The sequence below is a fragment of the Vanessa atalanta genome, chromosome 30, assembly GCF_905147765.1.
Source record: "Vanessa atalanta chromosome 30, ilVanAtal1.2, whole genome shotgun sequence".
In the NCBI taxonomy this organism is placed as follows: domain Eukaryota; kingdom Metazoa; phylum Arthropoda; class Insecta; order Lepidoptera; family Nymphalidae; genus Vanessa; species Vanessa atalanta.
The window spans coordinates 3955357-3970367 of record NC_061900.1 but is presented as its reverse complement, the minus strand read 5'-3'; the positions used below and the strand labels follow the sequence as shown (position 1 = coordinate 3970367).

At 32.6% G+C, this 15011-nt stretch overlaps 1 protein-coding gene across 1 annotated transcript; it reads right to left on the bottom strand.

Moving 5' to 3' along the window:
* Positions 1 to 3692: 3692 nt before the first annotated feature.
* Positions 3693 to 14039, bottom strand: LOC125075297 (multiple coagulation factor deficiency protein 2 homolog). The gene is made up of 7 exons (XM_047687022.1): positions 13899 to 14039; positions 13634 to 13740; positions 11569 to 11610; positions 10181 to 10325; positions 9005 to 9047; positions 7846 to 7994; positions 3693 to 6677 (listed from the first exon to the last, which is right to left on the bottom strand). The coding sequence occupies exons 2-7, from the start codon at positions 13730 to 13732 to the stop codon at positions 6475 to 6477; spliced, it is 681 nt and encodes a 226-aa protein (XP_047542978.1). The 5' UTR covers positions 13733 to 13740; positions 13899 to 14039; the 3' UTR covers positions 3693 to 6474.
* Positions 14040 to 15011: the final 972 nt, after the last annotated feature.

Genomic DNA, 15011 nt, shown 5'->3' with positions numbered 1-15011 from the left:
AATATGAGAAAATAAATTTATTATGCAAATTATTTAAGAAACATCTTTTCATCCAGATGACATTAATTATAAACAAAAAAATGTTGATCGGACGAATATTTTTTTCTTGTTTAAGTTTTCTTTACTTGAAAATAATTTAAAAAAAAAAACGATATTAAAATCACTTCTTTTTTCCTTTAATCATACTTATTCTGTATTCTAAATAATCAATATATCCGTCGTTATTAATGTCCGCGTGTTTGAGCGCCTTTTCTAAAACAGCTTCGATTTGTCCGTCCGTGTAAACTGAACGATTCGCGTCCACTTGATCTGTAAGAAATTTAAAAAAAAAGTTTTTCTAACATTAGTAATTATTTTAATTATTAATGTTAAAGTTTAAATCTAAATTAAACTAATCTATAATATACATAAATAAATGTTGCTCCTTTCGTATGCGTACTTTGATTATTTGTATATCTAAACTCCATTCCAACCATAAGAGCAGGAAAGTCAAATAAACAATATTTGACAGCAAAATGACGCGAAGCCATTGGTCGAGAGCTTGATTACCGCCATTTTGCGAAAAAATGACGTTTTGAACGTCAACGAAACTGTTTGTAGTTAAGTGTAACAGTGTTGTATTATAAATAAATATATATTAATCACAAACTCTTAGTAGTGTTTATAGCTGAGTTATTAGCAAATTTCATGTAATACGTAAATCAATTTTGTTTATCTTTATTCCTACTTCCATTTAAATAAAGACTAGATAGACTGTCAAAACTTATAATCTGTCTAAAGAAATAGCGACCAACGGTACAGTACAGTACACGCACACTAGTAAAGTAGTTTGAAGTATGTCAAGCGTTACTGTCACGCACACCGAGATAATAAAGTTGGTTCGTTTGTTTTATTTATTTCCAGTCCGATGCTCTATCTATATGGATAAATAATCAAAGTATGCATTAATAAATTACTTTCAATGAAATCAAAGTCAAAATAAGGTCCAAATCATTGTTCAATAGAAGCATTACACTATGGAGAAGTGACAGGACCGGATTTGGAGGTCGACTGTTTTTTTTTCGGTCACCTGACGGTAATTGGTCACTACCGCCCATAGACAATGGCGTTGTAAGAAATATTAACCATTCCTTACATCACCAACCAACCTCGAGAAATAAGATGTTATGTCCCTTGTGCGTGTAGTTACACTGGCTCACTCACCTTTCAAACCGGAACACAACAATACAGAGTTATAGATACTGTTGTTTGGCGGTAGAATATCTGATGAGTGGGTGGTAGCTACCCAGATGGGCTTACACAAAGCCCTACCACCAAGTAAAAGTGGAGCCCCTAGTTCCTTTTTATAAGTATATTAATTTTAAGAATTTCATTTCTGACAATAAAGTTTGTTTGTAATTTAATCTTTGTATTAGTAACTTTTAAAACAGCAGCACTATAAAATTACTATTAGTATAATTTAACTGTATATTTATATCTTAACATTATCACATCCATCGGAACCTCTCTTGTGGGGGGCAGTTGCTCCGGTTGCCCTCCCCTAAATCCGGCCCTGAGAAGTGGGAGATATTTCATATAGGTCTTGAAAACAAAATGTCCACTACTCACGCGTGTACATAAATACACACGCCTTGTCTGTACAATCTAAATTTATCCCCAACATACTTAATAATTCTGTGTAGTCGGGTAACAGACGTAACTTACGTCACTAGTGTAGTTCATATAGTTGCTGACGCTTGAATAAAACTGAATACGGTTAAACTTAACCGATGATTTCGGGTTCAAACCCAGGCAGGCACCACTGAATTTTCATGTGCTTAATTTGTGTTTATAATTCATCTCGTGCTCGGTGAAGGAAAACATCGTGAGGAAACCTGCATGTGTCTAATTTTAACAAAATTCTGCCACATGATTATTCCACCAATATGCTCCAAACCTTCTCCTCAAAGGGAGAGGAGGCCTTAGCCCAGCAGTGGGAAAAATTACAGGCTGCTATTGCATCTTTCAAACCGTAACACAACACCGCTAATTGCTGTTTGACGGAAGAATTTTTGATGAGTGCGTAGTACTTACCTAACAGAATCCATTTTGAACCAAATTACTACATAATTAAACTACGTTACAACTAGAATTACTTATGTAAATATGTTAATTTAAAATTAACTTACCCCAGTTATAAATTAGGGTTTTCTTCACGACACACTGTATTTAATGTGGTTTATAATTCAATATAATAAAAATACCAGTTATTAAAGGGTTTTTTTTTAATAAAAATTCACATCACATGTAACAAATAACAAAAATCGCGTACACCGCTCCGTTACGCAACGCGTTACGGCGCCAGTCTGTTGGGCTTCCCTTTCTCATACGCATACGCAGCGGTAGGCAGGCAATAATGATATTGATAAGGGGCCATTCATTTATTACATAAGATGATTTAGGGGTGGAGGGGGGTGGACCACATCTTATGTTTTCTTACAAGGGGGTGGGAAGGAGTGCCGATAGTCCTTACGTAATTATATGAAAAAAACGCGGCAAACCGCGCGTTTGCTGAGGTTCGATCGGATGCGTACCTTTAGAAACTTTGAAATTACAAATACATAAACACATTTCAAAAAGTTGTTACTTTGAAAAATTAACAGTAAAATAAACCAAACGTGTATTCATTTTAGACTCTTACGTAATAAATGTTAAACAGGGAGGGAGGGTGTCGGCCAGTTCTTATTTTTTCTTGTATAAGAGGGGAGGGGGTCAAAAACTAGCGAAAATAGTCTTACGTAATAAATGGATGGTCTCTAATTTACATACACAAAATTCTAATGTACATATTCAAGAATTATTGTAACTAATAATAAAATATTTTTTATAATCAATAAAAGATTTTAGTAATAAATAACCTTTCCCTACATTATCATGTTAACATTAAAGATTTCAATATCAAATAGTTAAACTTAGATTGGTTTAAGTTATCACTTCAGTCGGGCGTCCCGAGACGCACGCGTATTTATTTTTATTTACTTTTCATTGTATCATAGCAATAAATATACTCACAACTTTGCTATAATAATACGACAGGCGTCAAGTTTCGGTCGCTGCATGTATATCTTATGAATTATTGTGTAGCAGATAATAAGGAGGGGTTATAAAATTTATTGTCCGGATAATATTCAAATAAATTACTTGATTTGTTTTTCGTAAGTTTATTCTTAGGTATTTGTCGTAGGTCTCGGACCGCGCATGCTATTCCTTGATAATAATAATTCGATTAGACAGCAATTCTAACAAGACCGGTAAGAGTTAAGGCGCAGGAACAACGTATTTACGAACAAACATATACCGGACTGCCAATGAGAAGTTTTCGACGGAATTTTTGTCCGATAACTTTTAACCAATCCGACCCAGTCTGACCCCAAGGCAAGATCACTGGTCCTACAGCGTCATAAGCTCACCACTTGACAAGGCAGACAAAAATATAATGTTTTTTCTAACTAATGTCAGTTCCTATGATTTGGCGGGAAATGAACAACCAATGACACAGCTCCAATAAAGACGCGTGATCGATAAGCTTTTCTATTGGTAGATATACAAAATGCCTTATTGAGCGTTTTTTTTTTTAAATTATCAATTTTTTAAATTAACCAAGACGTTACATCCTTAAACTTAAGCAATCAAAAAAGCAATAAAACGACAAATCAATGTACAAATTTATTATTATCAACAACATTCCATACTTAGACGACACAACCTTAAAACCACAGACAAAACATTGCACGCATAACATAATAAAGCAATCATTTGACAATTAATCGTATCGAGTTTGACATTTAAATGTTTGAAAAATAAACGACATTTTGTGACGGAATTTAAAGAAGGGATATTTCTTAAATAAACTATTAAATCGAGTATCCTTTAAAAATCACAGATATTGCCAAGTAATTTCTTAAAATGCAATGTGTGTCTATGATTATAACATTCACAACATATTATGATATATATACATATATGTATGTGCAGGCATGTAGTAAAACTGATTAAACGAGACATTAGTCCAAAAAAAAAACTGATTTTAGTCTTTGTTTCAATAAACGCTATAATTTTTAATAATCGTAATTTTTTTGTAACATCTTCCCTCTCGCTTCCGCAAACCGTGAAGGCGATTTCGTAAAAAGGGACGGAAGTATGTAACAGAACCAATTTTCCAAATTCTTTAATGTCGATATTGCTTTACCGAGTTGAGGTGTCAGATTCCCGATCTTCTTTATTTTTAAAGCAATATGAACCTTAAGACATTACCAATAATAAAGTTAGGATAAAGAAAGTTATATATATGTCTTCCCTATGACAGGGGGCAGTTATTACTTATATAATAAAAATGCAAGTATTTTTATATTATATATTCACTTTCCCATTGAATATTATTTTTTATTAAATATTTTATATCAAGAAAAAATATTGAAGTCTTAAACAGTTATAAAATTATTTACATATTTTTTTTTACAAATATTTTGTGGCACTAGTTGGAATAGAACATAATTGTGAACATTTTTGAAATGATTATAGAATAAGAATAAAAAAATCAAGATATTTTTTTTTTAAAGAAGAGATTCCAAATAATACGAAATTTAAAAAAAGAAAACACTAAAATAAATCAAAAGATAAATTCGAATAAAAGAGAAAAACTCATAGATTAAGTAAAATAAATACTAAACAATATTCGATCAAAAAGTTTGGAAGCACGTCCGAACAAAATATACATCTAATAAAAAAAAAATAAGTCTTAACATTATCCGAGTTCGAAACTAACGATTTTTATGTATGGCAATACTGATTTTACGAATACAAAACGTCAAAGATCTTCATTTTGACATAACCGCTCAAAGCGCTCTTTCAAATGGAACGAAATTTAAACTTTAGCATTTGACGAATGCCACAGCCTACAAAAGAATTTATAGACATTCAGTTAAAAAAAATACTAACGAATCGAACTAGATCGTTGATTTACTTAATAAAGCTTTTCAGTAACGATTTTATTTCGATTCGATTGCGTTTAACAGTGAAACGGGATTAAAATGCTTAATAAATTTAGCACCACGCTGCACGCAATTTTATGACTAACGAGGTAATATATAGTTACTTTACTTTAGCTAGAGAACCGAGATGGACCAGTGTTAGGTTAGATTCAAATTCAGGCAAACACTACTAAATAATCACGTGTTTATTTTTTTAATTACCCTCATGCTCGGTGAAGGCAAACATCTCGCGGAAACCCGATAAAAGATTACCTAAATTATATTGATATAAAAAAACGGGAGAAATGTAATTTATGAAATACCTTAAAATAAAATTTATTTGCTAATATATTCAATGGAATGTTTGATCTTATTAAATATATATTAATTGACATTTAAATTGGAATAAACGGCTCTAACGAACTCAAATCAGAGTCGTATAATGTGTCAAGTTTGACATAGCGTTGTATTTCAAATTAATGTTGCATATCGATAGTTAAGTTATTAGCGATAGTATCGATAGTCTATCGATAGTATTGTCACGTGTCAATACTATTGACACTATCGACAGTATTGCAAAAATCATTACTTTTAACCTAAACTATCGATACTATCGATATACTATTGTATCGCTACTACCAATTGTATTGCTTACAGAGATATAGCGATACTATCGATAGTACTATCGATATCCTGAATAGTTTTCGAGGTCAACTATCGATAGTCAACGTTGTTTCAAATGTTAGAAAAATACTATTGAGTTTCTTACCGGTCAAACTCGAATGTACATTCCGAACCGTCATTTGTTTTACGTTTAATACAACTCTTGTCAAATCACGATTCACAAGTGCTTATACAAGCCGAGTCGAATAGAGTAAATTAAAATTATAGATCCGTCAAAGTTGCGAAGTTCCTTGACGAGTGTTCCTAATAAAACTATTGGAGATTTTCAGGTTTTTTTTTGCCTTTATATAATTCGTGACATTTCAGTGTGAAATTCGTGGACGATTTTTAATTCGATATTTTAAAACATTTTTTGGAACGAAGTTCTTTAACGCCGCTTACAGTATAGCAAACTAGTACAGAATCGTTACGGTGACCTTGCCCTCTCTTTCCCTTCCTTTCTTTTTACATTTGGTTTAATATAACATTATTCAAGCTATTTTTTTATTGTTTTAATTCACACGGGATTTTTATTCTCATCGTTGATTTATTTCAACGTATCTGTTTTTTAATATATAATATATAAAGCAAGCAACTTCGTTCCAAACTGGTATCCCACGAACAATTTATTTATTTTTTAAATTTAATATATGTATTAAAAAGACAACCAATCAATAATATATGTACAACTACATACGTATCCATAAAATGTAATACATTAGCCTTTGTATCAAAAAAAAAAAAAAACAAATCAATGTTGCCATACACGAAAAAAATCCAACCGTCAAAAAAACGCGGCAAATTAATTATTCTCCTTATTCTGATTCTTCTGTTGAGCTCTAATGAATTCCGGATAATCAATGAAACCGTCACGATTGTGATCGTCCATATTTAATATTGGATCTATTAAATTTATTAGCTCGTCATCCTTGAATATTTTCTCCCCTACCGGCGGGGAGCCCTGCTGCTGTTGCTGTTGCTGCTGATTTTGATTATGACCTTGCTCTGATGAATGACAGCGGCACATAGAAATCAAATGACTATAAATACACGTCCAAAATACATATACAGTGGAATCCGTTTATAATGACACCGAAGGGAATTGACAAACACGTCATAATAACCGAACGTCACACAAAGCGTTTGGTAAATATATATATATATATATATATATATACACGACATACGAAACATGTATGTATGTACTATATTTTTCATATTTTAATGTAAGTAATCTGTAATTTTTGTCTGCTTTTTAATTTTTTTTTTGTAATAAGTCTCTAATACTGTTGTGTATAGAAGACATAACAGTTAAATTATCATTTCCAATATTGCTAGGAACAAATCTGCAGACGACCTTTGAGTGACAATTACTCACTCAGATTAAAAACAATGAGCCACGTGCCGAACGTCGCCGGGAACATTACCGAAGGTGTAAAGAATCATGTCGGCCACTATAACCGGACACAATTTATTAAAAATGTGTCATAATAAGCGAACTGTCGCTATAAGGAAAGTCATTATATCCGACTTTTTTATAAAGAATTTTATATGAGAACCAAACTTCATAGTGTAAGTACGTCACAATAAACGGTTGATCAATATAGGCGGAGTCATAATAAACGGATTCTCCTGTATATATAAAAAATACTAACAAAAAAACAACCCCCAAAAACACATTAACCCACAAAGCTTCGAAACATAATTTTACACACGTAACAAATATATTTTACGCGAATTTATTCACCGTATTCCAAAACTGTGTCGTGTGATTCCTTGAATCCCATTTAACTTTATAATTAATTGTTAAGTCACATAAACAATTTAATTATAGATTAAAAATTAATTTCGTGTGTGATAAAACCAACAGATTATTTAAATGTTAACAAATTAATAAATCCAATCAGAACTTAACTAACTATTATGTTTCTGATTCTAAAACAAAAAAATAAGCAAAAATTTTATTTTTTAAGGAATTATTGTTGGATAAAATTTTGAATTCAACCCAAAAATCTGATTGTATTTGTAAGATACTATTATATATTAAATCTTGCAATTAAATATTAAACCGAATGACAAAACAATTAATTATAACTTAATGTCATTTTGACGCAAAAATTTGCCGCCAATTTTTTTTTTTTTTTTTTTTCGTTTGATGAAGGTATCGACTTACCGTGCCAATGTATTAAACTTTTAATCAGCTCACATCCGTCTAATTTGTTATTATTGTCGGCGTCGTGCATTTTGAAATAATGAAACTGTAATTCCTGTTCGGTCATCTTTGATGTGTCGATTGGTACTTCCATGTGCTCTTGAATATGTCTGGAATTGAGCGAATAACTAATTAAGAAAGAGAAAGAGAGATAGAGGTCACGGGATGTCAGACAGAGAAAACATAAGTAAAACCTACAAGCCTGTCTTTCACACAATCATCATCATCCGCCAGCCCTTATCCCAATTTCACTTGGGGTCGGCGCAGCATGTCTTCTTCTTCCGTACTTCTCTGTCGGACGTCATCTCACAAGTAACATTCTTTCTAACCATATCGTCTTTCACACAATCCATCCATCGTTTCTTTGGTCGTCCCCTACCTCTATATCCCTCTACATCCATTCTCAAGACCTTCCTCACAACATGGTCCTCATTCCTCCGCATAACATGCCCGTACCATGACAGCCGGTTTCCAGATAGCTTCTCGGTTACCGATGCCACTTTCTTTCTCACAAATACATACAAATACCGACGCCAAATAATGATACTTAGAGAAACACTGATAATTTTAGAGGTTTCTAGAGGTTTTAGAGGTTTCAGTTGTAGGGCTTTGTGTAAGCCCGTCTGGGTAGGTACCACCCACTCATCAAATATTCTACCGCCAAAGTGAGCCAGTATAATCACATGCACAAGGGACATAACATCTTAGTTCGCAAGGTTGATTGCGCAGTGCCGATGTAAGGAATGGTTAATATTTCTTACAACGACTAAATCACCGAGATTTTGTCCATACAATTGCCCATTCGGAGTCAAAATCATTTAAATGTTAACCTTCTTGTAGTTGAAAGAGACAGAAAATTCTTAATCACTACCCCCCGAACATTGTTAATTGTTGTTATTACACTTTATTTTACACCACGAACATAAAACACAGAAATCTCAGGATAGTGATTACACAAAAGACAAAAAAATATAAACAAATACTTGATGTGCTGTACAAAGGGCGGACTTACGTTTAATTAGCGATCTCTTCAAGACAACCCAAAATATAATTGTACAAATGATTTAAATTAAACATTTATGTAGACGTTTAAATTATTAATAATCAACAAACTACTCACTCTCGTTCCTGGGCGATGTTAGCCGCGTTCAGAAGTTGTGGATCTGAAAAGATAATGTCCATAAAGAAACTGCATATAGTTACATCTATCGTTTTAATCTAATATTATGAAGAGCCGAGATGGCCCAGGCAGGCACCACTGAAATTTCATGTGCTTAATTTGTTTTTATAATTCATCTCGTGCTCGGCGGTGAAGGAAAACATCGTGAGGAAACCTGCATGTGTCTAATTTCAACGAAATTCTGCCACATGTGTATTCCGCCAACCCGCATTCGAGCAGCGTGGTGGAATTTGCTCCAAACCTTCTCCTCAAAGGGAGAGGAGGCCTTTATCCCAGCAGTGGGACATTAACGGGCTGCTAATGCTAATGAAGAGGTAATTACGTTTTGTTTTGTCGGGCATAATCTCAGGAACTAATGAGATCCAATTCTAAACTTGTTTTCACTGATAGAAAGCTCAATTTCCGATTGTTATAAGGTCATTTTAATTATATCATATAATTTTCTTTACTAAAAATTGCACCCGAACGAAGACGGATCGCTGGTGCATTACAGTTACGTCAGGCCTTAGCCCTGCAGCGAGATTTTCAGGCTGTAACTTATTATGACTTGATACATCGACAAAGACACTGTAAATTAGACAAAAAAAAAAGAAATCGTACAATTAGATCGTTAATGAGAACAGAACCTTCGCGCTTCCTTAAAAACATACTAGAGTACCGACCGGACCATCTGGATGCAGACAGACAGTCTGTTTTGTGTGAAACAGGGATGTTTTCACGATTGTCTAATTGTTCTTGATCTCACAATACCCCTTACGTTTTCGTGAACTCTCGAATTACCAAACCATCCGACAAATATGTAAAGAATGGGATGATGACATTTATTTTAGACTTTGTCACGTACGTTTTCAATTTGGAATTTAAACAAGCAATCTAAAACAAATTTTAGATTGAAGAAAAAAAAAAAAGTTATTTTTTTTTCCTATAAGAAAATCGAAATTCCTGGCTTATCTCTACTATAATACGCGTGTATTATACATATAAACCTCCCTCTTGAATCGCTCTGTTTATTGACGAAACCCGCATCAAAATGCGTCGCGTAGTTTAAAAGATCCAAGCGTACAGAGCTGGAAGCGACTTTGTTTCATACTCTACATCTACAGAGATTTCCCTCACCATGACCACCGTGTCCGTGTCCATGGGAATTCTGAACCGGCATCTGTTGCACGGGCACCTGCTGTTGATACTGCTGCTGGGGAGGCTGCTGGTACTGTTGCTGCGGTGGCGGCTGTTGATATTGTTGCTGTTGTGGTGGGGGTGGCTAGAAAGATAACACTCAAATTAATAATAAAATTTATAAAGTTTTGCTTTAAAAAAAAACTTTTTACGTTGATTAGTTTATGATTGAGAAAGGATATAGATAATACTAGCTGTTATCTGTGGTTGCGCTCGCGTTTTAGGCGTTTGTCATAAGTAAAGAGTAGCTTCTAGTCTATTTGGACTACATGAGTACAAAGGCCAATTAAACAACATTTGACGTCGAATTGACGCGATATCATTGGTCGAGAGGTCGATTCATCTGTGATATTCATTATGAACTTGCGAAAGAATGCCGTTTAGAACAAAAAAAAAACTAATAAATTTTATTCAAGTAAACTTCACAATGAAGCGTTTTTGAATCGTCGATATTTAAACACAACCACCGTTTCGGAAAGCAGCCACCAGCCAGACGAAACGACGAGAAACTAGTTGCTCTATTCAAAAATTTACAATGAATGATGAATAATAAGATTAATTTATTAATTTAGTCTTAAAAAAGTTTTTAAATTAAGTAAATGGTAAATTGATTACATATCCCGGTATCTTATTACATATGCGAATACCATTGCCCAAAAAACGTTCTCTGTACCGTATGCAAACGTCGACGAAACTATTATCGAAACTTTGGAAGTAAATTTAAAATGGATAAATATAAATAAAGATATAGTCAAGAACTGTTTTGAGTTTAAGATAGACCATAGTACATTTATTTAAGATAGACATTAAGTATCAAAAACCTAAAGTGACCTAACCTTGTACACGCTATGTAAACTGTGGTAAAGAAAAAAAAAACGATGAGAAACGACTTTTCGTTAGTAGTTAGGTAGTTAATGGGAAGATTATCAAATATGTATAGGCGCAATACTGATACTAAGACTTTATATACAACGTTCACAGCTTTTTTGTCATTAGACAATACAAACCGCTATTTGTATACCTTTTTAAGGTTTATAACACTGTAGTACATTATTTCGATCTATCTCGTAGGGTTCAGCCAGCGTTTGCAATGTAAGCGCAACAAATGTGTTCATTTACGACATCACTTTAGAAACCTCTAAAATTACCAGTGTTTCTCTACTATATTGTGCATGTATTATACATATAAACCTTCCTCTTGAATCAATCTATCTATTAATAAAACCGCATCAAAATTCACTGTGTAATTTTAAAGATCTAAGCATACATATGAACAGACAGACAGAGGGAAGCGACTTTGTTTTATGATATGTAGTGATAAATCTTACCTGTTGCTGCATCGGTTGAGGAGGGGGTGGCTGTTGATAGTTCTAGAACATTAAATAATCAGTTATGTATATGTTATCTGTGATTAAAGGATTAATAATATCTTTAATACCAAGGTTTCTTTTTTTTTTTTAAACGGAGTTGTTTAACTTATCTTTCTGTCACGTCAGGAATTTGTATTATAAACATGATTGTACAGACATCTTGAGTAATCTTTAATCGTAACTATCATACTTCGGACAGAATCAAAAACAAAATCAAAATATACAGTATTCAAGTAGGCTTTTACAAGCACTTTTGAATCGTCATTTAACAAACTATTTAAAATAACGCTACCACCTGTTCGGAATGTAGATTCTACCGAGAAGAACCGGCAAGAAACTCAGTAGTTAGTCTCTTTCAAAAGTAAAAAAAAGTATCAACAAAAGAAACTCAGCCGTCTGTCGCTCAGATATTTTCAACTATACAATAAATAAATAAATAATAAATATTGGACAACATCACATAAATCACTCTGATCCCAATGTAAGTAGCTAAAGCACTCGTGTTATAGAAGATCAGAAGTAACGACGGTACAAACACCCAGACCCAAGACAACATAGAAAACCAACTTTTTCTACATCGACTCGGCCGAATGTAATTATATTGTATAACTACGACTACGACACACATACATAAATACCATAGACATTATATTGAGTTCACAACTAAGTGATTGCCGGTATTGTGGGTAGGTAGACTTTACGCTTTCTTTTGTTTTCTTAACGTGGTCAAAACATCTGACCTACATTTTTTTCGTATTATTTTGACTTCTACCTTTACTTTAGTAAAAAATATATATCTATTGGTGCTTCAGTTTTGTTTTTATCCCAATTAAAATATTTTATTGTATTACTTCCGAAAAGGCGAGAACGCATCGCACGCACAAAATTAAAAAAGTTATGCGCCATATATGGAAATGAAGACTGGAAAGAAACGTGGAGTCGAAATTGATTGGCCTGATTTCGTTCTGGTGATTTTTCATTGAAAAATGCTCAATGATCTGGCCGTTCTGTCGAAATCAATGGAACCCATATATACAAATCAAATTAATAAATTTCAATACCCATCGTAACCATACACATTTAAATTTTTTGGCACTAAACAACTGCATAGATACCCGAGTAATTTAATGGTTCTTTGATTTATAACGACCTATCTTTAAGACGTTGGTTATAAAAGAAAATTTAATTAATTTATTTTCAAATATACCGAGACAAATATAATATAATAAACGATGTCTAATTACATCATTATTATTATATTATATATTTCCAACAAACACAGATCTTTATATATTTAGATGTAAGCATTGTCACATTACTCTCTTAAATAAATTTAAAATGCTTGAGAATTCAACCGAGAAACTGGAAAAAGTCTCATGAATGAAACCAATAAATAAGTTTATATAACACTTTATACAATTATATATACCTCTATTATATTCTATAATCAAATTCTCTAACATTTTTAATTTATTTCTTATACAATACTTAATATATAGAGACAGGAACTTCGTTCCAACCGGGAGTTGCACAACACATCTTTTTCATTAAAAAGCACGCTGCCTGTTTAGGGTCTAAATCACAATGATTTCCATGAAAAGGTATTTTTAAATATAAATAAAAATTGTTCAAAAGAATATTATTTAGTTTAAAATTCTATTGATGGAATACTATTGTATAAGTATATGTACATATAAGAAATAATTTATCTCTCTAACTAATTTGAATGTTCTGATGTTCTCATGTTAGTTGTAAAACCTTAAACAGTTTCCAACTAGATTAGTGTTTCAATTTATAAATAATTATACATTTAGTATGATTTAGAACATTAATTATAAATTTATGATGAAAATTAAAAACAGGAAAAGGCTTAAGCAATTTTATACAACTGTCTGTGCTAATTTAAAAAATAAAAAAGGTTTTTTAAAGTGTCATGGCACAAATGAAACAGCCTTAAAAAGGGTTATTTATCATGTCACGCCTGAATTTAATAACTCATAAATAAAATTATTTAATAAATTACCTGGTAATTCTGCGGGGGTACCCCGGGCGCAACTTTCTGCTGATACTGTTGCGAAATTGTACATTGTAAAAGCCCAGCTACTATTAACAGACGAAGCATTTTGGTACCTGTAATTAACACAACAACCACTTGACACGTATTCCACACATAGAACAAATTTTTAACACAACTTTATAACAGTTTGGGGATTTTATTTTTTTAATTTTAGGTTCTTTAATGGTCAACGGTTTAATACCATGACGAAAAGTATAGAAAATTAGTTTACCTTTCAGCTACGTGGTCATGCGGTCACGATAAATTACCTTATCGAATCTAATGATAAAATTATTATAAGCTATTCGTTTTGCGGACGTTTTCAAAAAACAAGTTGGGATATCACACGTCACGATAACATGTCATGGTTGACTTTTACTATTTACGTTCCGTTTCGCAATTTAAAACGATGTTATCATTATATAATCCTCCGGAATAAAACTTTTATTTTATTATAAAATATAATATACATCTATATTGATAATTTCTTTTTTTCAAATTCGTTTAATAAAACTATTGACTTATATTATTAAACTATGGAGTGTAAAAGTCAGAGGGCGTTGCTGGAGTTAACGTGTGAAATTTGAAAGGACGCGTTACTTGATAGAGTAAAAGGGATTTAGAGAAAGCTAACTAAAAGCCATTAAACTAAGAATTGAATTGAATTGAGAAAGCTAGACATCCACCTTCGAAATGCTATTACTATAATTATGCATTACTAATCTACACATATAATAAAATTGGAGTGTCTGTTTGTAATATTAAAATAACCCATTTTTACTAAATGCATATGTATACACGGTACATATACCAAAATAACATTTTTTACAATTTTTGTCTGTCTGTTTGTTCCGGCTAATCTCTGGAACGGCTGAACCGATTTCGACGAGACTTTCACTGGCAGATAGCGGATGTAATAAGGAACTAGGTAATAGGTAACTTAGGCTACTTTTATTTTAGAATTACATGTAGAATAAAACTTAAATTCAAACAACGCGCACGAAGTCGCGGGCACAGCTTGCAATTAATAAAAACATGAACGTTATCCAAAAAATCGAAATATACGTTGTTCAATCATGCACATGCATAAGCACTTTTGGGTCATCATTTCATGTAGTACTTACTAGCTACAGTGGCGCCATTTTGGAAATTTATGAAACAATATTTCGTATAATTCATTAATTTGAGTTGCAAACCATATAAAATACTTCTGACCTCTAGTTTATTATTTGAAATATATGTATATTAAAATAAGGCGATCGAATTCTAATTCTATGGTGACCACTGACCACTTACCATCAGGTTGTTTAAATGAGTTATAGTTTACCTTGTAATCATTTGGTAA

Bases quoted from the DNA above. Each gene is read 5' to 3' on its own strand.
- LOC125075297 (XM_047687022.1), bottom strand. From the start codon at position 13,732: ATGCTTCGTCTGTTAATAGTAGCTGGGCTTTTACAATGTACAATTTCG. The intron at 11,611-13,633 runs GTAATTTATTAA...TTAATGTTCTAG, and splicing joins TACCCCCGCAGAATTACCAG to AACTATCAACAGCCACCCCC. The intron at 10,326-11,568 runs GTAAGATTTATC...TTATCTTTCTAG, and splicing joins CTCAACCGATGCAGCAACAG to CCACCCCCACCACAACAGCA.